Here is a 24145-nt window from a genome sequence, read left to right on the forward strand (position 1 = left end):
TTGTAAGCCGGCCACGCCTACCTTCCGATTACCCCTTACCACATATATTTGGGTCAGCTCTTATATTTCTGTACACCAAGTAACCAATTCATATTACAACCAACCTTGAACTTCACCAATACACGCCTCCGGTAGCAATGGGTATGTGGTTACTTCTAAAAGTGCCTTCACGGTCGCAACGTGCTCTTGCTTTTTCTCCATTCACTTTAAAGCGACTATCCTCCTCGAAGAGATGGCAAGCACGTCAACTCAAGGATCATTTTACAAGAGAGGCAACAGTCCAAGGGCTGAAAAGTCGAGCTGCATTTAAACTTATTCAGGTGTAGCATCAAAATCTCTAGCATATGTATACTTTCACCCTAACCCCTCCCCACCTGGATAGATAGATGCGAAATATCACATTTTCCACAATGGGCAGACTGTCGTCGATTTGGTATGGCAGCCACGGTTCGAGAAAATCGACATAACCCTGTTAGTTGTTCGCTTTATTTATACTCCAATAATAGGGATATGCACCGGGTTCGTGGTCCCAGGTACGTCAGCTAGCCATAAGTCTTACTCTGTAACTATCTAACTTCTTGAAAGGTGGCAGTCAGTCGGACTGGGCCAAACGGTCGCGTCCTTGGCGTTGATATCATCCCTGCTCAGCCTCCAAAGGGCGTATCTACGATTCAAGGAAACTTTTTAGATCCTAGCATCCAGGCCTATGTCCAAAACTTCCTGCATGATCCAACGAGCGGCCAACAGCACCGTCCAGGCATAATCCCGCATGTCGGCCTAAGCAATGAGACGTCTGGATTGGATGTGGATACGAAAAACCCCATTAACAACTGCGAAGAGATGGAAGAGCCTTGCCTCCTGACCGGTAAAAAATCCGTGGACGTGGTTCTAAGCGATATGTCTGACCCCTGGTATCAAACCTCTGGATTCTGGAAGAGAAGTCTAAGTGATCTGTATAACAGGATGATGAATACTAGTGGCATGGGTTTCAGAGATCATGCGGGAAGCATGGTGAGTTCCTTAATTTGAGTTGCATCCGATGTGTCTGGTACGTAATTAATTAACCTAAGAAAGGACCTTTGCCGAGCTGCGCTACAGTTCAGTTTCGAAGTCTTAAAGACAGGGGGCCACTTTGTCTGCAAGTTCTATCAGGGCGCCGAAGACAAAGATTTAGAGAAGCAGCTCAAGCGGCTGTTCCAGAAAGTACATAGACTTAAACCAGAGTCTTCACGTAATGTATCAGACACATTGGCGGGTGATCATAAAAAACCGAGTCTAGCTTCACTAACCTGGTTGCTAGGAATCTAAGGAAGCCTACTTCATTGGCCTTGCACGCAAACAACACGCAACGAGGCATGAAGTGCTCACGTCTCCTTGAAAACAAAAATTTCCGCGCAAGCCTACCGGCTCGAAAGACTAGCCTCGAAAGAGTACGTAACATCATCCGTCATTTCACATAGCCTCTAACTCATCATCGGTTCCAGAGATCTCATCCCACTCAATGTCGGCAGCTGTGGCTTCAGCGATTCTTTGAACCTTGTAGAGCCTCAGCATTTGTCTTAAGATAGAAGGCAAAGGGAGGAAAGAAAGAAACGAGAAAAGGGGTACCGACCTCCTTAAGACCACTTAGGTCTTCCACGTATCCAGTGTCATTCAAAGCTTTTTGCACAAAATCCCAGCCTTTCTCCTTGTACGCGTCAACAATATTTTCTGAGCAAGCGCTACAGCATTTGTAGCTCCTGCCCACTACGCATAGATTCTCAAATGTTGAAAGGAAACCTCTAATCTGATGTGGCACAAGTCCTAGGGGGTGACTCCCTCGATCGTCATTCCTTGAGGCCGGAGCCGGGGCTGCAGCACCCAGAGGATGTTGAAGGACGGAAATTAGTAGCTCAACCAATAAGGCCGAAGCTATCGCGGCCACGCCAGGCCTAGTCACAGTGCACTGTTGGTCCAGCGTCTGGTCTTTCATGGACTAGTAAGATTAGCGGTGTTTATAGGACTAAATCCACGGTTTATCACTCACGTTCACTGGCGCAACAATATCATTGCAAAAGTAGCAACCGAGCTCAGCTGCTGGGTCTTCTGCAACCTTCACGCCATGACGCATAACAACGAAGGAATCAAACCCCAACGCTGCATTCATCACAATTTTTCCCGCTGCCTTTCCCATGACAGTTGGTAACCAGCGAGATTCTCGTGTATCCATCAGAAGAAAGATAACATCATGCTCATCTATCAACCTTTCAAGTTGTTCAAACTCCTGTCGGGTTTTTTCAGCATCTAATACGGGGTGGCCAGCCATCGGCACTGATAGAGCATATCCGGTAGATTCGACCCCTGGGTAAATCTCCGACAAAGCTTGAGATGCCCGGTGCGCCTTTTTAGCTCCGCCTTCCAAACAATCTTTAAAGTTAAACAGCGGCTGCCTCACTGGATTCGAGAACGATACCGACCCATTGTCGACAAATGTTATCTTGGTAACGCCCCAACCCTAGATAGATGCAATTAGTCTTCTCCATGCATAGTATATCACTACTAGGATCATACATACCATCAGATTCCGGGCAACATAGCTTCCAAGAGTGCCTGCACCAAGTAGGAGGCATTTTGTGTGCTTGATTTTTTCAAGGTCTAGGTTGGGACTGATTCGCCATTTCATGAGTTTGAGGTTGAGGTCTACAGACTGATCTGCCAACCTAGCCGTCGTACGAAATTAGCTACAATTCGTTTCAGTTAGTTTCATTTCAGGAAACTATACCTCCGGGGATCCAGATATTCCGTTAGGTCAACCAATCTCCCTGTCAATTTCCCTGTTGGATTGCGTTCCCAACCGGTTACTTTGGGCATAAGATTGTCTGGCGCCTTCAGCCCTAATGCTGGTTGATTCTTCTCCGCTAATGTTACCACGATGCTGCGACCTTGGTCACGCTTTGAATGCACATCGCGGTATCTCAGAACTTGGATTTTACCCAATCCCCATCGATGTTTTACAAGCACCAGCAGGTTCCTCAGCATCCAGCCAGGCGCGTTTTCGTAATTAGAAGGATCAACGAAGCAGACATAACAGTCTTCAAAGTTGGCTCCGTCAAAAAAGCCATTTTCATAATCTGAAAGGGCGGCAACCCTCCAACAGCCACCCTCCGCCTCTGCTGCTTCCTCCATTCCTGGCTTGGAATCTGTATGTTTAGTAGGACCCTTATAGGCTTTGCCACTAGTAGCTAAGATCCTTCGAGCTAAAAAAAAGCCTCGCTGGCGTGCGTCAGTGCCGTAGCTCCAGGTGTGTACTGCCTCTACAAGTGTTGAACTTTCAGCACTTGATAAGTATGCAAAAGGTACATATTCCCTTTCAGAGGACTTGGAGTGGGCGGTATCATTAGTTGCCCCTAGTGGTGCCCAAGGAGGATCCGAATGAATTGCAGGGAATGCGAACCAATAATGAAACTTGTACCTCTTCAGGTCCGCATGAGAAAGAATGGCAAAAGATGACAACAATGATGGACACGAATATATGGTGCCATCTTTTATCGCATCCCATATCTAGTAGACATTATCAATATTTCCCTGCGAAACACCATGCGTGGTTAAACTGACCATTTTACCAGATAGGTGGAGTAAAAGCGTTTTGTCTGCATTTCGATATTCCTCGATAGTATTGACATTCCTAATCAATCCTTCGGCTCTGTAAAAACCCGCAGGTACCCTGGATCATGTTACTTGGTGCTTGTTCTGTTCCATTCAGTGCGCCTCAATAATGATGAAGGCGCAGCACTTATATAATGATAAACCACTCACTCGTCACTGGTTAGAGCATTTCCGTGTATTTGCATCCGACATGAGCTGCTAGGAGGGTCTGTTGAGCGAATCTCATAGAGGCCCATTATCTTGCGGGCGGAGTCGTCAAGCTTGTCATGATTTATTTTCAAGGAAGCTAATGCGGTGTAAAATGGGAGCTCTATATCCGAGGCAAATGGTGTATACTGCATACTAGTATCTGTTGCGCAAGTTGGCCTTGCCGTTTGCCCTGCTCTTGTGTACTAGTAAGGAGTAGCCCTGAATGGGCGAAAGACGGTAACCATGTAGTACCAGACGAATAAGATCCCGTGAAGACCGAAGAAATAATTTATAGAACTCCTCTAGTACCTAATGTTCATTTGACTACATGTCAAGGTAGCATGGGGAGGTAGCAAGGTAGGTATCGATAAGACGTAGTTATCATGGTGGGGCGAAATATAGATCACGACTGATTAATAAATGACACGTGCACAGGTATACAGAGCACATTACGGTGAGTATATGCTCGGTACAACTATCAGATGACCTCGTATGTCCCGTATGTACTCTGGACACAAAACAATGATAATATACACATCACTTCAACTTGCTTGAATATTTAGGGATAACCAGAGAAGCTATGTAGTTGATCTAGTGATGTATCTGAACCAAAAATTCCCAATTACTTGCTTCCTACGCCAGCTCCACTTCAACCACAGGTAGGTGCTTTTAGTCTCGTCTCATACGTAGTCCAATATACCTTAGCCCCGACGGAGTACCGCCATCTCAAATTTTCCGACATGTACGTTAATTACATTTACACCTCATGTGCTAACCATATGTTGCCTTTACCCCGTTCATACCCTTGGCCCGGTCGAAAATAAACTTGGGAAAAAAAAAAAAAAAAAAGGGAAGGGAAGGAGGAAAGTCAAGAAAAATGTTGATTGGCTTGTGTGGAGGTTAGCAGATATTTTACTGACTTATGTCAAATGTTCCCCGCGATCTTACCATAGACTAATGGCGTACTTAAAGGTATATGCTCTGGTAAACATGCCATTGCAGAGTACCTCATCCAGCATCAAGGGTTCCAGCTACTCGAACTTAAAAGTAGAAGTTTCCCTCGAATAGCTGATGAGCTCGAGGATGATCGATGGCTACACGAGTCAGAGTTTACGGGTAAAGGGAGAAGTCAGCCATCGCAGCTATTATTTGAAAGTGCAGAATCGCTTCTAGATTTTGCAACGAAAAATTGGCAAGGCCTCTGGGTAACAACAGATATTTGGGAGAGTGCTACATTAGATCGCTTTCTTCAACGCCCGTTTTTCCTCCTAGTGAGCGTTGACGCACCAGTTAGTCTCCGATGGCAGCGATTTGGAGACAGGTCAGACGAACTACATCCTGTGTTGCAAACATATGATTCCGAAAGTGAAAGACTAATTCCTTCCAGGTGTCGGAGGAGGCAGCTTGAGCCCCCGCCTCTCGAAAAGTTTGTACTCTGGAATGATCGACATCTGTATGATAAGAATATCGGGCGTGTCTATTTGACCGACCGGGCACAGGTTCGATTGTTCAACTCATCCACTTCATTGGAGGAATTGCATGCTGCTCTCATGGGGCTTAACCTGGCTGACGAGGAGCGCTTACGACCAAACTGGGATCAGTACTTCATGCAGTTGGCATCTCTTGCCGCACAGCGGAGTAATTGTATGAAGAGAAGGGTGGGCTGTGTGCTTGTTCGGGAACGCCGTGTCATCAGTACTGGATACAACGGAACTCCACGACATCTAAGAAACTGCAACGAGGCTGGCTGTATGGATTTAGCCCCTGCGCCCGATTTCTTTAACCCTTTGTTCTTAGTTCTTCTTTCTTCCCCCCCCTTCTTTTCTTCTCCCTTCTGCCTATACTTAAATGTGTCGGTGTATGAACTTACGTTTCCACAGGTCCAAGATGCAACCGAGGTGAGGGCGGAGGCGTCGGTTTATCCACGTGTCTTTGCCTTCATGCAGAAGAGAACGCTCTATTAGAGGCTGGAAGGGAGCGTATACGGGAGGGTACAATACTTTATTGTGACACGTGAGATACCCTTGGTTCATGTAGTTGATATAGCCGGTTGAACTCTACTGAGAGAAGAGCAAAGGTGTCCTTGCTTGACGTGCACAGTCAAAATTGCCCAGGTTGGCATTTCCGAAGTCGTATACTCACAGGGATATAATATGGATCAAGATGTCTGTCCCTACTCTTATCCTTGGCTGATCTTGGCTAACATAGCCCAGAGCGCTGCAATTCTAGAGTCCGCTGGTGTTCGCCTTCGACAGTTTTCTCCCGTAAGTACTTACTCTATCGGTTTATTACACATCGCTGACGGGCGAATAGCCTCGGAACGGACTTATCTATCTCGAGGGTTCAACTAAAATAAAGCAATAATTGTTCTGCATAAGAGCCTAGGCCTTAGATGCACAATGGATCATGGAGAATTTTGAATACGGTTTCAGGGATGGCAAAGGCAACCAGATGCGTATAGTATATACGATCTATACAGTCAGTCATGATCCATCCATCTACCGTGATCTTAAGTAAAACAAAGTTTCTATCAAGTGGTGCCCAGCATTGGTAGGTTTTGTAACCAATACTATACCTCTAGATAATACCTGTGTGATTTAGCTAGCAACCACCTCTTTAGTAGCCAGAGTAGCCTCGACTGGGCCACTCAGGAAAATATGTCTTTACTTTGGACTAAGAGGGACGTTGGAAGCTTACCTGCTCCGGTTGAGCAGGAAGAACCTCTAACCGGGGCACCCAGCGGATAGTGTTGAGACAAATGCTCAACACGCTCTTCTAAAGTTGCTTTTGATCCTGCTATCTGAGAGACATGTCCATCAAAAACGGCTAGAACCATCTAGCCTCACCAATTCTAGGTACAATTGAATTCTCATTGGGAAATATATCATTCAGTCATACAATGCATGTTCAGATAGTTTAGCTCATGGTACCGCCGGCTATCATAGTGGGTTGCTGCGTACTTGAGCGGCCATCAACTAAATTTGAGCTTGTGTATACCTCAGCATGGTTTACAAAAGCCTATCATAGGCTGCATGGCATAGTCTTCTAATATTTGATTGTTAATCCACCAGATACAGCACTCTATTCCAGAGTCCGATAGAAAATTGTACCTTTCAGTATGATCTTGGCTTGTATCATTTCTGTGGCAAGATATAGTGACACAGAGAAGGTGATATTGCTGTGATGATTTTATCACAAATTTCCCATGACTGTAATGGTCGACTAAAAATCTACTTGACATGAGATTCGTAGCCGAGGCAGATGCCAACTACCTAGCGTCCGATGACTTGGAAATGATCACACATCTACTCTGTATGTACTCAGGTGTTAAGGGGGTAAGCGTAAATCACAGCCTTGAAAATCATTAGAAAAGTCAAGGGTTTAACTTCTATGGGCATCTAATTATGTATACACAGGACGATGGGTATACAGCATTGTAGTGCACACCACGTACAATATTTACACAGTCCATTACACCCTAGAGAAGATACCTTCCTACCGTGTAAAGGCGGTGAATCTTTGGAGTAAAGGAAGGTAAGTATACCCGATGGAGTTTCCCCGCCGGCGCCCCAACTACCGGGAGAATAGTTAAAAAAAAAAAAGAAAAAAAAAAGCTATAGTAGACTATGAGTCAGCTACCTCTTGGTGGGGTATTGAAGACAGGATCCCATTCTTTCGAAGCTCCGATTCACCCTTCCCCCCAATGAGATCTTCTCTGCCTTAAAGACACTGGAAAGACGATAGAATCTATCAGAGAGTGTGGGTTTTCTATTGTGTCTCGTAATTGGGTCTTCATCCTTGACATAGCGAGTCCCTTGAATAGTGGAACTGACTCGACCCCGCCGCCATGCCCACCGTCCACCTGCTCGACTATGTTGCCGGGAATGTCCGTTCGTTGGTGAATGCAATTAACAAAGTTGGGTATGATGTTGAATGGGTTAGAAATCCTGAAGATCTAAAGAATGCGGATGTGAGTATATCTCCTTCGTCAGTCAAGATAAATATTGCTTGTTTATACCTGCAGTGCGTTAATCATATCGCAGAAACTTATACTGCCCGGAGTTGGCCATTTTGGCCATTGTCTCTCTCAGCTTTCAGATGGCGGGTATTTAGATCCGATAAAGAAGCACATAGATTCCGGGAAACCATTCATGGGGATCTGTGTCGGCCTACAGGCACTGTTTGAAGGATCCGAGGAGGATCCTGACGTCCCCGGGTTGGGGCTGATACAAAAGCGAATGCGAAAGTTCGATGACAGTGTGAAGAGTGTACCTCACATAGGTTGGAATTCTGCTATGAACACCAGTGTTGGTCCTTTAGGAGCCCAAAGTTTCTGTGGATTGAACCCAGACAGCAAATATTACTATGTTCACTCCTACGCAGCATTTTACACACCTGGTGTGCTGGAGAAAGATGGTTGGTCGGTTGCTACAGCCACATATGGCGAAGAGGAATTCATAGGTGCGATAGCAAAGGGAAATATCTTCGCCACGCAGTTCCATCCAGAGAAGAGTGGACAGGCTGGCTTGCGGACTATCCGTGCTTTTTTGGATGGTGACCAGATGCAGTCACCTCCGCTAGACACCTCGGTCTCGCGTGGGAAGAAGTATGGTTTGACTCGCAGAGTTATTGCTTGTCTCGATGTCCGTACGAACGATTCCGGTGACCTCGTTGTCACAAAAGGCGATCAATATGATGTACGCGAGAAGGATGGCGTTAATTCTGGAGGCAAGGTAAGGAATTTGGGGAAGCCAGTCGACATGGCTAAAAAATATTACGAGCAAGGGGCAGACGAAGTGACATTCCTGAACATAACATCATTCAGAAATTGCCCAGTGGCAGACACACCTATGCTGGAAATATTGAGAAGAACATCCGAAACTGTGTTCGTTCCTCTCACGATTGGGGGTGGAATCAAGGATACCATTGATCCAGATGGCACCTGCATCTCGGCCCTTGAAGTCGCCACCATGTATTTCAAATCTGGGGCGGATAAAGTCAGCATTGGCTCGGATGCTGTTATTGCGGCTGAGCAATATTACGAAGCCGGCGAAAAACTGTCTGGGAAAACCGCCATAGAGACAATATCACGTGCATATGGAAACCAAGCTGTGGTTGTGAGCGTCGATCCCAAACGCGTATATGTCAACGGCCCTGAAGACACTAAACATCATACCATCAGAACACAGTATCCGAATACCTCAGGGCAAAGCTTTTGTTGGTACCAATGCACCATCAACGGTGGCAGAGAGGCCCGGGACTTGGATGTTCGGCAGTTAGCAAAAGCTGTTGAGGCCATGGGTGCTGGGGAACTACTTTTGAATTGCATCGACAAAGATGGAAGCAATAGTGGGTTCGATCTAGAATTAATTAACGACGTCAAAAAGGCCATCAAAATACCAGTAATTGCCTCCAGTGGGGCCGGAAATCCTGGGCATTTTGCGGAAGTTTTCGAGCGTACTACTACAGATGCGGCACTGGGCGCTGGCATGGTATGTTACTTTTATGTATTTCCTGAGTCTTTCGCAGCAGCTAACGAAGTCAACAGTTCCACCGCGGTGAATATACTGTTAGCGAGGTCAAAGACTACTTAGGTGGCCAAGGGTTCCTGGTTCGCAAACCTGAAACTGACATGTAACCCTTTTGGTTTTATATAAATACTAGAGACATTTCAGTCAAAAGGCTGTACATTAGCTACTTAGAATCGCACAAGACGGGTCCTCGCTCAATTTAAGGCCTAGTACCAGTTGTATTAGCTGAGGTAAGGAAGTATAAGGCGGTCAGGCTAGTTGGCCTCTACACCACGTGATTTAATGATGCTTTGGTTGCCACCACTCCCAAGTGCGCTCTGATCCCACCCATCAAACTCATACCTAGCACGTCTTTCGTTACTCTTACGCCTTCTTTGAACAACGCAGTTACCTCCTGTTAGTTCTGGGGGTTCTCTTTCTTCTTCATACTATTCCCAACTCAGCCTTCAAATATACGACCATATCTTTATACGCTCGATACTGTACTGAGTCGTAATCTCTGAATAAGTCAGGTATCGTGTCGCGCGACACTGATGGTACCTGTTGCCCAAAGTCTTTCGCCGCTCAACCCGCCCAAGCTTCGTCTACTTCCGGTATTGTTTAAATATCAACTGCTCACCTTTCTTGTGCATGGATTTTGCCTTCCGATAAGACACCCAAGCACCTGTTCTGTGCTGCAACTCCAGGCCGCAAAGTATAGGCTAGAGGAGACTAAGAAGCTCTAATTCACCTATTGAACGGCGAATCTTCCATGAAAAAAGAAGAAAAAAAAATAAATATCTAGGACAAAAGAAACATTCTTGTGGCTCGCCTTTGTTTACCACAGTACTGCAAACTGTTTCGCTTTGTATTCTTTCAGACTTGGTCTTGTTTGTATGCAGTTTGAATACTTACCATCCAGCATTCAGCAAAAGTCATTTTAAGTTCATGAGTTCGAGCAATATCGTCAATAGATATTTGGCTTCCGATCTCCAGGGTCTTATAACAAAGAGGATTCACGAATCAAAATCTGTCGTTGGCTGTTTGCCACACGTTCCCAAGTGTTGTTCCTTTTACATTATTTTCTTTCCTGTTGTATCCTTTCTCGCAAAAGCGATACCCCTTTAATCTTGATTTAATTACATTCGCAAACACTCTTGTTGGACGTGCAATTGAATACAATGTCATCCTCTGTTCACTTCAAGTTCAAATCTCAAAAAGAACCCTCAAGGGTGACTTTTGATGGCACCGGTATCTCTGTCTTTGAATTGAAACGCGAAATTATCAATCAGAGTAGGCTGGGTGACGGAACTGATTTCGAGCTGTCCATCTACAATGAAGACACTGGAGAAGGTAAGTTGAACGAACCGATTATTCTTGAATTCATTACACCTCTCTTTGCAATTAGAAAAAGGATAAATGCTAGGAATAAGAAATGGGGAGAGGGGAAAGGAGATGACGAAGGAGCGGGAGGGGGAGGAGTTCGAACAATAGAAGCGCAAAGCAAGAGGGAAAAATGGAGTAGGAGGATGAGCAGCTAACAGATATTCGTGACATAGAGTACGATGACGATACCACAATCATACCTCGTTCGACATCTGTTATAGCTCGGAGGCTACCTGCATCGCGACCTGGCAAAGGCGGCGCTACTCGTTACGTATCTGGAAAAATGCCTATAAATGCGCGCAACGCTCCTCGTAATGACCAGGTTTCGTCGAGCCGAACAGTGTCCAACTCTACCAATACAGTTAGCAACGGTGTCCTAGAACTTAACAATGCTCAGACCGAAGAGGAGAAGATAAATGCGCTTTTCAACTTGCAGGCCAATCAATGGAAAGAACAACAGCAAGAGATGGCTAAGTGAGCATACTTCGGTCAAACACATGATTCCTTATGCTGATAAATGTTCATAGTGCTACACCTGTTCCGTTTGGTCGCGGGAGAGGAAAGCCAACAAATGTCCCCGACCACCCTCCGCCTCCCGGATATCTTTGCTATCGTTGCCGTGAAAAAGGTTTGTTTTGGCACGCACTTCCTGATTGATGTCGAAGTTGGTGGTTGCAGTTTGGCTAAAGCTCATGATTAGGTCATTGGATCCAAGCATGCCCAACCAACAATGATCCCAAGTTCGATGGCAAGTACCGAGTGAAACGTTCAACTGGTATACCTCGTTCTCTGCAAACCAAAGTTGAAAAGCCAGAATCGCTCACGATAGATGGCACCAATGAAGATTTGAAAAACACAGGCGTCATGGTTAATGCTGATGGTGATTTTGTCATTGCTAAACCAGACAAGGCGGCTTGGGAATTATACCAGGAAAAAGCTAAGGCTTCGGCCGCCGCCGCCGCCGAAGCGGCAGCTGCAGAATATAGCAAGGAGTTGCAAGCACGCGGGCTAGAGTGCCCAATTGACAAACGGATGTTTTTAGAACCCACAAAAACGCCGTGCTGCCAAAGAACTTACTGCAATGACTGTATTACAAATGCATTGATTGAGAGTGATTTCGTCTGCCCTGGATGTGGTACAGAAGGTGTCTTACTGGATAATCTGTCTGCAGACGATGACGCTGTCATGAAGATCAAGGCTTACGAGGCTGAGAAGGTGGATTCGAAAAAAGAGAAAGAGAAACAATCGGCAGCTCAAGAGAATCAATCTAACAACAAACCATATACTTTTACCGACGATTCAAAAGTGGAGTTGTCGTCACCGGCCTCAACCGGGGAAGGATTGTCTAATCATTCCAGGAAAAGGCCTGCGGAGGATGGATCTCTTGGCGAAGCTACCGAGGAGGCAACTTCAGATTCCACACAGAAGAAGCAGAAAGTCGAAGATAATCCTAAGTCTACCGAGACTTCGTCTTCACAAGTCAATGAGCCTTCTACTGGATTTCAGTCTCTCCCTTTCGGCCAGCAAATGCCTTTTGGTGGATTCAATTTCATGCAGGCCCAGGGCATTCCTTCAATGACTTTCCCTGATGCTGGATTCGCTGGAGAAGGGACGGGATTCATGAACTCGGCTGCCTTAGCTTCGTCCAATGCTTTCACTAACAATATTAACCAAGCTTGGAATCCTATGGGCGGTATGAATTTCAATCCGCTGCCAAATGGTTTATATGGTGACGGGACGAACGGTGCAGTCAATTCTGGGTACGGAGCTACGAATATGTTCAATGGGATGGGTGACTCTCCAGTGAATATGTTTCCCATATCTCATATGGCCGGAAATATGCAACAGAGCTTAGGTTTTCCACAGGGACCAAATTTGGGCCATTTCTCAAACCAACAGCGGACTACATTTAGCACTCCGTATGCCCGCGAAGAAGATACGGCGTACTTCCGCCAGCCTGTTAATCCACAGCGACATCAAGCAAGATATAGGAGGATACGTCCGAGCGACTATCGAGAGCTTTAAACGCTCTACGGTGATCCGCACTCTGTTTCATGTCTTTTACTTTGGGTCCATGTCAGCTTGGGAGCTACGGGACACCTTTTATTGTGCATAAGAGTTACTCTTCGCTTTTCACATGGTGTATCTTTCTTTCTTGTATATACTACACATGTGATGTATACACTTACCATAGGCTTTGCCTAGGTCATGTATTACTTGAAATAGGGTGGATTGGAGTAGCGTCTTGTCAAGGTCGTACTGGTTGGGAGGTCACTCTAGATTGATTCTAGACTTGATATGTAACGCTGAAATACTTTCTTCCTCAGTAGTCATTAGCACGTGACCAAACGGACAATCAAGTCAGATGACTGACCCCATGTAACAAATATAATGAACCACTAATCGGTACGGACCAAAGAACCCCTTCCATTGCCTTCGGCATCGGTCAACAGACTACAGATAATCTATCCACCAGTAACCTAATCCTTTACTACTGCATCTTAGCTATACCTGGACCATAACTGCTTTACGTGCCAATCGGCCCCTTTCTAGTTGGTCTCCGTCAAATCTGGCTGCCAATGTCTGACCCAAGCAGACATTCTAGCCACTTTATACGACGTTATATATATAATAACCCTTTCTCTAGGGCGACTACCACAATCATGGCCAAGTTTTCGAATAGCAACAGTAATAGCTACAATCAGTTACAGCGATTTCCCAACAAAGCTCTCCAGACTTCTGCGCTTGCAAGCTGCTACAGCGTCAACACGTCAGCATCGAGAGTTAATGGTTTCCATTACTACACTACGACCGGGGCCGGTAAGCATACATAACTTGGGTTGTATTAACTCGTACTGATGCCATAGTGCTACCTTCCACAGGAGCCCAGTGGTATCCCTGAGGTCCCCTCAGGGTCGAAAACCTTGTCTCCAAGTCCCCCCCCTGATCTCTCGACCCATTCGGGAATGGAGAACAGTTATTCGGGTAATATTATACCCGAAAACAAAGGGGAGGCAGCGCATACTATCCCGGAAGAGTGTGAGAGGCTCTTCTGCGACACATTGTCTGTGATTTTCCTTGGTGAGGGGATTCTCTCTGGACAAGAGTCGCTTGGGGCAGGTGCGTATCAAGTTCAACCGAATAATTCATGTTACGAGCATAGCCGAATTCACGAGTGGGTTGAGGTGCTGGACTATACAAGTGATTGTATATACCGAGGATTCGTGACCAGTTCAAATGACGAGCGTGCCCTATTCATATTCTTCAGTGAATGTGCTCTGGGCCAAGGCCTTAAGACCGGGTAAGTTCAAATTTCGGACTTACGGGTAGAACATAATGAAATACAACGGAGACTCACGGCTCGTTTGACAGATTAATTGCCCTTTTTGAGCTAGCAAGTCTCCCTTTTTTTGGGTGCTCTCAGATTGTTGCATGCATTCCGCGTTCGCAAGGTGCAGCAGAGCTTGAAGTTGTGAGGAATTTGGGATGGTGTGGATTTAACTTGACAACACTGCAACCGTGGAGCACTGGAGATTGTACCGAAATGTCGCTTAGTGCTAGATGGCTTTTTTTGGGTGCTGAAGTATAGCAGTGCGGCGGTCACTTTATACCAAGTTGAAACAGTACATTGTATGTCGTCAGATGAGTGGTAATGGTGGAAGGCTTGCCTTCTGCGCTCATAGTGGATTTAACACTAATGTACCCGGGCTGGCTACTTACTACTTGCAGTGGGGCACAATATAATGGATTCAAACGTTATTGGTGATCTCTATGAGAGTAAACTCCGTACCCCAGAGCGGAAGGTACTCCCTTCAAGGGCGGTATGGTATGACCTCAGCATGACACTACTACCAACACTGACTTCTTGCTCGAAGCGCAGCGTGTCGATTATATGATTCTGCAGATCTCAGCTACACCCTCCTATTCTGTAAAGTAGCTATAATATTGAATACCAGCATTAGAGTACTCTTTATGTTTCCCAAATTCCTTCTCCCACCAAACGTGTTCCGTTCGCGACAACGCAATGTGGGGTGCTCTGCCGGACCCTCTACCAGAACCTCGCCCATGGATGGGAGCTGCCAGAAATACCTGTGCGGCCAGGTGTCATATATTCAGTGTTCTCGTTGCGCAACGGATTTATGTTTGACGTCCCAAATCATCAGCAAAGGGTTCACTGGTCGCCATGGTCGCGCGTATCTTGTGTCAGCAGAACCTATCGCCTGTGCGGTTTCCATCAGTGCAACTTCCTCACCCACAGAATCACTTCCAAACACCATAATGCAGAAACCCGTGTCGCGTCAGCTGGTCACAGGTGCCCATACAGTCAGTGATATCAGTTGTGCTTTCTGTGGGAATATTCTTGGATGGAAATATGTTGCCGCTGAAGAAGAGGCGCAACGTTACAAGGTTGGCAAATTCATTTTAGAAACCAAGCGGACTATGACGTCCTCCTCATGGGAGTCGGCTTCATATGCCGAGTCTTTTGCGTTGTGTGGGCCAATGACTTCTGCAAAAATGGATGTTGATACAACCGGCGATCGAGTGGAGTTCGATAGTCAGGACGAAGATGAATGCGAAGACCTGTTTGCTGGTGTTTGGAGCCCTGGACTGGCTGTACGGCGACGAAACCGCAAATTGGATCGTCATACCTCGATTTTTGGCCTTACGCCCTGAAGCACTGTTACGCACACACCCCTCTCTCTCTCCCCCCCCTCCCCTCTTTCCCAGCAATCGCGGCATCTTGATACCCTGCTACTCATGTTACCTTTTATGACCGATATCTGCGCAGGTGACCCTGCAAAGGGTTTCTTAATCCTAATGTTCAAGCTACAACGATTCCAAGTGCATTCCCATGGTTCCCATAAGTTTGAAAATCTGCTGGACTGGGTATCTGCTTTTTTGCCCCAAGTAATTAGTCCTTGCAAATTTTTGTGGTATAGAGCCAATTCGTTATGTGTCAACGCCGACAGAAGCGAATGAGAAAGATGGTTAGTAAAGCAGTAATTAATATTTGAATGCTTAGGTAGGGGAACCATTTGTGTTGTCGACTCGTGTTCTTTTCACATCTCCTTCCTGGTCACTTTCCTGAGCTGAGCGCTTCTGTGTAGATACCAGTTGTTGGTTACTACCTGATCTCCGTTTGACAAACGCAGAGAGATCATTAGCCCCCTTCGAGACTTTGTCCAACTGTACCATCTGCTCCGAAGGAGATTGCCCCATTATCTGACCCAGGATACCTTTCAACATATCATTTTTCTGCTCGTTGTCTTCGAGTGATACCGGGGGGCACTTCAGATCAACAAGCTGTAGGCCAGTGAGATGTCCGTGTTTTAAGAATGAGAATTCGGGGTTCGGATGGTTGAGAGAAACTTACCCTTTGCTCCATGTCTGCTATGATATCCTTCACATTGGCTATTTTTCTCTTCATAGCGGTTGCTTTGTCTTCCTCCATAGTACTATTATTATCTAGTATCTTCTGTTCCTGAGCCATTCTCACTTGGCAGCTTTCAATCGCTTTTTCCATTTGTCTCGCTGCTTCCTTTCTCATTTCCTCGTCGGTCGTCCTATCGCTCTTGCCACTAGCAGAATCGTCGTCTGCCTTGTTAACAGACGCGAATTCCAGGGCAAGCGAAAGCTTATAGTGACATTCCGCGATCGATGGATCCTCCATTGGAAACAAAGATTGTCTCAAGTCGAGTGCCGTTCTGAGATCGGTCACTGCGTCCGTAAAACGTTCAGCTTCTAGCGAAATCTCAGCCTGGAGATCGTACGTGTCTGCGAGGCGCTCCTTGATCTGTTTGGTATGAGGACGCAGATCTGTGGTTTTGCCTTTTCCATATTCTTCTTCTGTTGCGTTTAGTTTCTTGAGGTAGAGTATACGCGCGAGGTCAAGGACTTCGAAAGCATTGGCGAAGTCATCTTCATCTTCTTCGGCACCGTCACCATCGCTATTGTCTTCTTCGTCGGAATCAGAGGCGTCAAAGTTCTCATCTCCTGTGAACTGAAAATATGTCTTGTTCTCGACCTTCCGGGACTGCGCCTTTCCAGCAAGCGCCTCCTTCCGCGCTAGGCCACTCGAAATTGCATCCTGAACAAGGCTATCACCCCCAGGTGTTGTCCCAGACGAGGAAGTATTCACAGTCAACGGATCATGTACCTGCGTTTGACTCTCTCCGGCCACTTTGGAACCAAGGACATCACTCTTGCTCACAGCAACATTGTAGAGAGATTTACCATAGGAATATAGTAGGTCGGCATTGTCAAGCGACAACTCCCCATTCAACTTAGCCTGGAGCTCTGTAGCCTCAGAATAAAGCTCAGCAGCAGCGTTGAAATCTTTGACAGCATCCTTGGCGGCAGCTCGCTCAGTCAGGTCTGCTAAGTACGCCCTCAAACTTTCGTTATTACTTTGAAGCGGTGCACCGCTTATTTTCGCATGGTCATGCTCTGCCATTGCCGCGGTCTGTTGCCTCAAGTATTTCGTTCCCAAATCGTTCCAAAAATGACGAGGTAATGTAGCTACGGGCGCTAAAGATAGTAAGAGGATCGAACGAAGTAGTTTCCTGAGAAACAAAAATTAAGATTCACTGGAGAAAAGAACAACGGTCAGGGGTGACGCAAGCGCGAAAAGAAGGAAATAATTGTTCTATCTCTTGGCATTCAATGATGGAACTTATTTCCAGACTGGCGCGGGTCGCGTCAGTGCTCGCGCCACTCTATTTAATTTATCACGCGTCGCCCAAGCAGTCGAGATTGCCGTCACTTCTGGGTTTTGCTTAGTATTACTGCAACTCATACTGAGATCACGGCGAGATCAGCAGATAACGCAAGCCGAGTTAATCCTTATAGGGTCGATTACCTAGCCAAAAATTGATCAAAAGGATGCCCACGACATAAAAAACAAACTATCAAGATACATGTGAATGCGTATATAATGATGGATTCGGACCCCGTCCCTTCATCATCTCCTGCATTTGCGACACCCGCGCACCCTTTGCGAAAAAACAAAACCAATCATCTTCTTACGAGAACGTCTATACTGCCCATTTTACTTCCTCCCTCCACCCTTCGACCCGTCGCTTTCCGTACATTCACCCGGAAACATAACTTGACGATTTCATCATCTGCACTACAGACTCTAGCTACCTTCGTGGGCAAAAATTGCGGGTCGGGATGGCGCGAAGAAGGCCTTGCAGAGCGAGTGTTGGACGAAGTGGCTAAAAGCTGGAAAAAGGCTGGAGGAGGTGTTATTGTCGAAGAAGGCAAAGGTGCCTCGCTAAAAACGATTTTGCAAACCATTGAAGGAAATATGAGTGGGGGTAGGGTTGTTGCTGGCAAGACCCCTACAACAGATGGCGTGTCCTTAAGTACGTCTCAGAATAGGGAGAGTATGCATCCCAGTCTACATTTGTCTCCCTCTGTAGTGCCTACACTAGGAGATGGAGAACACGGGGACTCGGACCTTTCTTTTCACCCGAGAAGTTGGATCAAGGTAGTTGATGCGTTTGATATTCCACGTCTAACATACAACGCCGACAAAAAATATTTCGAGGTTGCAAAGTCGAAAGCCTCTCTATTTCCGCAGCCCTCTCATAAGACTGCCCTGTTCCGGGATCGTTATAATGTGATTCACCAACGCTTACTACGAAATGAATCATTCCAACTGTCACTAGGCTCTTCTGGCGTACCTTCATTATCACGATCTTCATCGTCCTTTGCCCCTAATACATGCTACAAGCTTACTCCAGTTGCAAACCTGCTGGGCAGGAGTGGCACATCCCATTTATTACTCGGCATGCTTTCTGTTTCCCCAACGGGTGATTTGTCCCTTACCGACTTGACAGGGAGTATCGCTTTAGAACTGAGTCATACACGGATGATACCCGAGAATGGCGCTTGGTTCGCGCCTGGTATGATTGTGCTTGTCGATGGGATCTACGAAGAAGAAGAGAATTTGAAGGGGTCGACCTTGGGTGGGAATACTGGGGTTGGAGGTGCTATTGGGGGTATCTTCGTAGGGGTTTCTATTTGTGGACCTCCCTGCGAAAGACGGGAAATGTCACTTGGAACCAAAGATCGACGGAACACGGGGGAAGTGAGCTCTAGCGGGGGGTTTGGCTGGGTAGACTTTCTGGGAGTGGGAAGCGAACGTGCACGCGGGTCTCGTATGAGACATATCCAGGCGAGATGCCTACAGGACCTGCACGGGGGTGCAGATGATTCCCGTTGCACCAAAATAGCAATCATGAGCGAGGTTAACCTTGATCATGTGAAGACGGTGGACGCACTGAAGAGGCTCTTCGGCTTCTACAGTGACCTACCGCCGAGAGAACGTCCAATTGTTTTCGTTCTAATCGGGAATTTTGTTCAGAAGACTATGATCAATGGTGGCGGCCAGGCAGGTGGTATTGAGTACAAGGAATATTTTGACTCGCTCGCTATGGGGCTATCTGAATTCCCTTCTCTGCTACAGCACTCTACGTTTATTTTTGTGCCAGGCGACAATGACCCCTGGCCATCTGCTTTTTCAGCTGGTGCTGCTTCTGCTATCCCACGTCAAGCTGTTCCGGACCAGTTCACTTCAAGGGTGAAACGTGTATTTGCTACGGCGAATGCTGAGTCGGACCGATCTCAGTCATCCGAGCCTATTGGTGAAGCTATTTGGACAACGAATCCCTCGCGCATCACTCTATTTGGACCGGTCCATGACATCGCTATAGTCCGCGATGACATTTCAGGGCGGCTGAGACGCAGCGCAGTGAGCATTGGACAGGAGGCTGAGAGGTCTACAGTAATGGATGAAGGGACGGATAATCAAAAGAGTTCCGTATCACCTGAAAGCTCCATTGAGACCCAGATGCCACGAATAGGAACTGAATCCTATCCAGTTCCTTCTGCAGTCAATATGTCGCGAAAGCTTGTCAAGACTATTTTGGATCAGGGCACCATGTCCCCTTTCCCACTTTCGTTGCGACCCGTCTTATGGGACTATGCGTCCTCCTTGCAACTGTACCCATTACCCTCAAGCTTCATTCTAGCTGATCCTGAAGCGGCGCCGTTTTGTATGACTTATGAAGGTTGCCATGTAATGAATCCCGGGAAGCTTATTCCAGAAGGTGACCTGTCTTCCGTGAGATGGATTGAATATGATGCTTCCAAGAACCGAGGAAAGGTGAAAGAGTTGCGATATTAATCATTCATAAGGATAGGATAATAACCACATCCACGTCTACACGCCATGGTTTTTACTTAACTCATGACAGAGCAAGACCGAGACTATGTAATTCATGATAATTGGAACCATGTAACAATTCAATTTGATCCAACGCTGCGGCTGGATACATCCCTTGCAGGGCTTTTCAGGCTATAACATTAGTTGACAAGTTTTATGTTTTCTAGGGTCGGAGACAAGACGGTGCCGTATGTCGGAAATCTTGAAATCGTTGTATTCAATAAATGCGATAATTTGATAAGAAATTGTCATTGGCAGCAGATTGCTCTTAAAACGGCAAAGAATGGATAATAATACAGAAAGACTGACAGCCAATGTCCGATGTGAAGAATGACTGATGGTGAAACTGAAAGTAGCGAAGAAAGCACAACTCCCCGTAACTAACGCCTTGATTCCGAGAAACTTTGCCGTAGGAAACAAACATAATGTATTAATTTCGTTGATCGAGCTCGTGAGGGAGAATCTCCTTTCACGGTATGGAGCCAGCGAGAATCACTCCTATAACAAGCAGGATCCCAAAGAGAAGAGTCGCTGGATAAGAAGGGAAACCATGTAAATCAAATCATTGTACACATAACTACAATCGCGACGGTCGTGACACATCCTATATCCAGGAAGAGACAGAAAACCGTTGGGAGGCGATAATCCAAAAATACAGTGGCTCGTGACGAGGCAACCAAATATGTCAAGAGGTTGAGGAATCTTTGCGACTCTAATCAATCATAATAATATCCGTATTTTGCGTTGTGTCACCAGTTTTGTGCCGAGTATCTGTAACATTTGGCGCTGGGATCAATGTTGCTGATTCATTGGGCATGCTTTCAAGGGTTCCATTTTCTGCCGTCGACTGTTGATCAAAACTCTTCGAGCCGTTGGCTTTCGCTTCAGTAGTCGAAACTGCCAACCCTAAAGTGCTACTAACCTCGAAACATTTGTCGAGCTCAGTCAGAAGATTCCCAACTTTGTCAGTTTCAGCGACAACCCCATTACCCAGGCCTCTCCAGCCATCGCCCTTAGAGTTATATAACCTTTCTCGAAGCTTCAACTTAAGCTGATCTTGGCTTGATCCTTCCTTAGGGCTGCTTAGCTCTTTCAGGATCCAGACCATGTGACTGAGGTGATGAGTGGCAATTAATTGGAAGCGGAAGCTTTGGGCAGGATAGTGAATCTGAAATGTCTTCGCGTTACGGACAATCACTTGCACCCTTAGTGGCTGCTTGTTAGACGGATTTATTAAGATCTGGTCTAGGGCTCGCATTAATGGAAGTGTAAGCAGGAGAATTTCAGCAACAGTGTCTAGACCCGTGTCGGTGATGCTGTGATTCAATGTGGATTCAATAGACTTCTGGATGCGACGATGTGGGTTTGGAAATTCAAAGGATAGGCCTAAGCGCAAGTGAAACAATGATTTGGTTCGAGACGCAATAAAAATAGGATCAAGCTCCATAGAACTCGTCGGCATGGATGTTTCGATATTCAGGGTGGCGAGGAGGTCTTTCTCGGGGCCATAGGCAAAGGTGACATGTGACAGCGACAGTGATCGGGGCTCCATTTTCTTTCGCTGAAGGCTCTCGAAAATTGACAAGACACAATCAAGTCTTTGCAAATTTTCCATGAGTTTGGGAATGACAGGACGGCCAGGCGGGGCTAGCAGGCGGATAGCGAAGCCAGTGCCTCTCTTTTGGAAAACCAGCGAATGGTCCCATGTTGAATTCAAAGCACTGAAAGTTTTGATTGGTATCAATAAATTCCCATATGCGACTATAGTGGCAACCTTTTTGCAAGGATCTATTCCATGAAACGCGAGACGGATCGTGCCTTTGGTACGAACCCTGCTTTTCAGCCCACTAGGTAAGGCTATCCGGAATGCTTCGGGAATATTAGCCACTTCGTAACGCATGAAGATCTCGGGGACGTAAAGGTCTGGTTCAATCACCAGTCGTTGTAGAGGGGGGTAGAAGTCAACGGATTGTAGGTCCGCTAAATAGCGCGCATTGGTATGAACTGCTAATATCCCGGAAAGATAATGCCCCAAGTTTGCAAACAAGGGGTAGCTGATATTCTGGCTCACGGGGAAGAATGAACCGCTTATGACCTGGACTGAACGAAGAGTAGACGAGATATGTATGTTTGCATCAAAATCTGAAGGGTTTTCTGCTGTCGCTGTGTTTTGAAGTTGCACCACCCACCAGTTGTCACTGTCCATGCTGCTTGTTGCTGCTACAATCCAGTTACGTTCCCAGAGATGGTGGCAGAAAAAGGAAAACCGCAAAACATTGTTCGGGAACATTCTTCGAAAATCGATCTTTAAACTTCTGGGATTCACTGTTTCGAAGCCCAACATCCTGACGTTCGATTCAATTTCATCTATCGCAGCCATGCAACGAAGTCGTGCAACACGGGTCACTATATCCTCGGCGGAAGATTTGTCAAAGCTGCGATCATTTTCAAGTCGCTCCTGAGCGCTGGGGGTGGCCGCTATAATGCTCGCTCCCGTCATCGGCTCAATAGAAACAGTAAGATACCTGGACTCCGTAAGTTGGATAGTCAATCCACAGTCTCCAGGCTCGGTCCTAGTCAATTGAGCCTGCAAGGATAATCTGCCAGCAGAGTAAAGTAGACTTTCGCTTATTATGCAGTATGCAGATGAGAGTATATGAGAGATATGCAGCGCAATGACACTTCGCAGAATACACTCTATAGAGAGGCTTTCTGTGTTGAACTCAATCTCTTTGCTGTCGACTTCTTGACCGTCTCTTATCCAGCGCAAATCCAAGTAAGGATACCTGGAGCTATCATTCTCACCGTATATTCTACCGCTCTTGATCCCAATCTCTAGCCAACTTTTAGCTCCAGCTTTTTGCGTCCAATAATGTACAACAAGAGTTCGGTGCAAAAGCTCAACACGCAAGACATCGTACCAGAGGCCTCGTGCCAGCTCCATGGCCTGCTTAAAGAGTATGTTGATCTTGTTAGTGAGAACGAGACTATGTAATAAATCGAAGCATCCAGCAAGGCCGTCGTTTCGAAGTGCATCGTTTATCTTGACATCAAATTCGTTGAGTATTCGACCCTTAGGAATCGGTGAGGATGGATTGAAGAGAAACCGTATGTCGACGAAGTATAACTGAGAAGATTTGTCTTCTTGCCCGATTGAAAGATCCAATTCAAATTCGTTTGGCACAGCAAATGTAACACGGCCATCATGGATGCTATACGTTTGAAAGGCGCGAGGGACTGAATCGTACAACGCTAATCTCACACTTATGATCTTATTGATTTTCTGCAATCTCTTGAGCGTGTCTTTGCCAGTCAAGGATCTAGGCGGTTTATACCCAAGCTAAATATAATCAAGTTAACATCAACATCAAAAAATATATATATATATATATATATAAGAAGGATGAAGCGCACATCTGACATAGAAGATACTTTACCCTTGGACAAGACTTCGAGAGCCGTTGTTAAATCCGGATTAGCTACTTGGGCTTGTACCAGATCTCGCTTCATATCACCAATCCATTGCAGAGCACCCATGTAAGCCTGGTGACGAGTACGGATAAAGTTTTGAAGGTCAATTAGCTTGCTAACATCAGCTGCTTGTCGGCTCCATTGAGATAAGACAAGGAGTTTGATGAACTCTGCGCGCTTGGCGTGTGCAAAGTCAAGGATCCGTGCCTTCTTCTGTAGATTTTCTGGGCTCTGATTCCCAGACTTGCCACTGGCGGGCAATTGCAAAGAATTTGGATCTTGAGGTGAGACCTGGATGTCTGCCATCTCCGTGATCAAGTCGGAAAGATCATTCCAGGATTGTTGCACAGATCTACTGATCAATTTCGAGAATGGGAAAAAGCCTTGCGTTATGTGTGGCAACCCCGGTAACTCCGTGGATTTAGTCGATATAATCTTGACCGTAGAAGCGCCTTCAGCTTGACTGGGATCAACCGCATTTTTCGCCATACCATTGATATGAACTCGTCCCGCATGTGAGTCGCCCAGGGCGGAAGTTCGATTGGTATTTGGTGTTAAAGACGGCATACCGTTTCTTGAATCATGAATAGCTGACCCTTGTCCGGCTCCACCAATATTTGTATTGTCCATGACAACCCCCGGCATGTCTAGACGCGCAGTGGTGACTTTGTCCTTTGAAGCCCTCCCCTCCTTCACCCTCTACGCAGTAAAG

At 46.2% G+C, this 24145-nt stretch overlaps 10 protein-coding genes across 10 annotated transcripts; 7 read left to right on the forward strand and 3 right to left on the reverse strand.

The window, feature by feature from the left end:
* The first annotated feature begins 10 nt into the window (after positions 1-10).
* On the forward strand, positions 11-1422 carry BDV27DRAFT_105759 (RlmE family RNA methyltransferase). The gene is made up of 6 exons (XM_032064394.1): positions 11-320; positions 383-433; positions 507-533; positions 586-1011; positions 1075-1236; positions 1301-1422. Exons 1-6 carry the CDS (start codon positions 138-140, stop codon positions 1376-1378), a joined length of 927 nt encoding a protein of 308 aa, XP_031928330.1. The 5' UTR covers positions 11-137; the 3' UTR covers positions 1379-1422.
* Positions 1364-4100, reverse strand: BDV27DRAFT_105734 (putative autophagy ubiquitin-activating enzyme ApgG). The gene is made up of 7 exons (XM_032064393.1): positions 3796-4100; positions 3595-3703; positions 2762-3540; positions 2555-2699; positions 2027-2494; positions 1613-1975; positions 1364-1536 (listed from the first exon to the last, which is right to left on the reverse strand). The coding sequence occupies exons 1-7, from the start codon at positions 3984-3986 to the stop codon at positions 1453-1455; spliced, it is 2139 nt and encodes a 712-aa protein (XP_031928331.1). The 5' UTR covers positions 3987-4100; the 3' UTR covers positions 1364-1452.
* Positions 4101-4651: 551 nt separating this feature from the next.
* BDV27DRAFT_127147 (deoxycytidine monophosphate deaminase) lies at positions 4652-6352 on the forward strand. The gene is made up of 7 exons (XM_032066695.1): positions 4652-4733; positions 4807-5155; positions 5222-5583; positions 5715-5847; positions 5912-5999; positions 6048-6098; positions 6148-6352. Exons 1-7 carry the CDS (start codon positions 4712-4714, stop codon positions 6196-6198), a joined length of 1056 nt encoding a protein of 351 aa, XP_031928332.1. The 5' UTR covers positions 4652-4711; the 3' UTR covers positions 6199-6352.
* A 1129-nt stretch (positions 6353-7481) lies between these two features.
* Positions 7482-9568, forward strand: BDV27DRAFT_127150 (imidazoleglycerol-phosphate synthase). Its single transcript, XM_032066696.1, has 3 exons — positions 7482-7804; positions 7878-9326; positions 9383-9568. The coding sequence occupies exons 1-3, from the start codon at positions 7682-7684 to the stop codon at positions 9470-9472; spliced, it is 1662 nt and encodes a 553-aa protein (XP_031928333.1). The 5' UTR covers positions 7482-7681; the 3' UTR covers positions 9473-9568.
* A 740-nt stretch (positions 9569-10308) lies between these two features.
* BDV27DRAFT_105839 (cleavage polyadenylation factor subunit MPE1) lies at positions 10309-13105 on the forward strand. Its single transcript, XM_032064395.1, has 4 exons — positions 10309-10697; positions 10904-11204; positions 11258-11358; positions 11431-13105. The coding sequence occupies exons 1-4, from the start codon at positions 10526-10528 to the stop codon at positions 12753-12755; spliced, it is 1899 nt and encodes a 632-aa protein (XP_031928334.1). The 5' UTR covers positions 10309-10525; the 3' UTR covers positions 12756-13105.
* A 30-nt stretch (positions 13106-13135) lies between these two features.
* Positions 13136-14558, forward strand: BDV27DRAFT_127152 (ornithine decarboxylase antizyme). Its single transcript, XM_032066697.1, has 4 exons — positions 13136-13282; positions 13378-13550; positions 13613-14031; positions 14103-14558. Exons 2-4 carry the CDS (start codon positions 13518-13520, stop codon positions 14317-14319), a joined length of 669 nt encoding a protein of 222 aa, XP_031928335.1. The 5' UTR covers positions 13136-13282; positions 13378-13517; the 3' UTR covers positions 14320-14558.
* Positions 14559-14587: 29 nt separating this feature from the next.
* On the forward strand, positions 14588-15715 carry BDV27DRAFT_105860 (yippee/mis18 family protein). The gene has a single exon (XM_032064396.1). The coding sequence runs from the start codon at positions 14703-14705 to the stop codon at positions 15402-15404; it is 702 nt and encodes a 233-aa protein (XP_031928336.1). The 5' UTR covers positions 14588-14702; the 3' UTR covers positions 15405-15715.
* Positions 15577-17341, reverse strand: BDV27DRAFT_105862 (SHNi-TPR domain-containing protein). The gene is made up of 2 exons (XM_032064397.1): positions 16105-17341; positions 15577-16034 (listed from the first exon to the last, which is right to left on the reverse strand). The coding sequence occupies exons 1-2, from the start codon at positions 17182-17184 to the stop codon at positions 15750-15752; spliced, it is 1365 nt and encodes a 454-aa protein (XP_031928337.1). The 5' UTR covers positions 17185-17341; the 3' UTR covers positions 15577-15749.
* Positions 17342-17667: 326 nt separating this feature from the next.
* On the forward strand, positions 17668-19923 carry BDV27DRAFT_157064 (DNA polymerase epsilon noncatalytic subunit; the record flags this gene model as incomplete). The annotated part of the gene is made up of 1 exon (XM_032072437.1): positions 17668-19923. One exon carries the CDS (start codon positions 17668-17670, stop codon positions 19921-19923), a length of 2256 nt encoding a protein of 751 aa, XP_031928338.1.
* A 751-nt stretch (positions 19924-20674) lies between these two features.
* Positions 20675-24078, reverse strand: BDV27DRAFT_157065 (mediator of RNA polymerase II transcription subunit 14; the record flags this gene model as incomplete). Its single annotated transcript, XM_032072438.1, has 2 exons — positions 20675-23302; positions 23377-24078. 2 exons carry the CDS (start codon positions 24076-24078, stop codon positions 20675-20677), a joined length of 3330 nt encoding a protein of 1109 aa, XP_031928339.1.
* Positions 24079-24145: the final 67 nt, after the last annotated feature.

The sequence above is a fragment of the Aspergillus caelatus genome (genome assembly GCF_009193585.1).
Source record: "Aspergillus caelatus strain CBS 763.97 unplaced genomic scaffold BDV27scaffold_72, whole genome shotgun sequence".
In the NCBI taxonomy this organism is placed as follows: Eukaryota; Fungi; Ascomycota; class Eurotiomycetes; order Eurotiales; family Aspergillaceae; genus Aspergillus; species Aspergillus caelatus.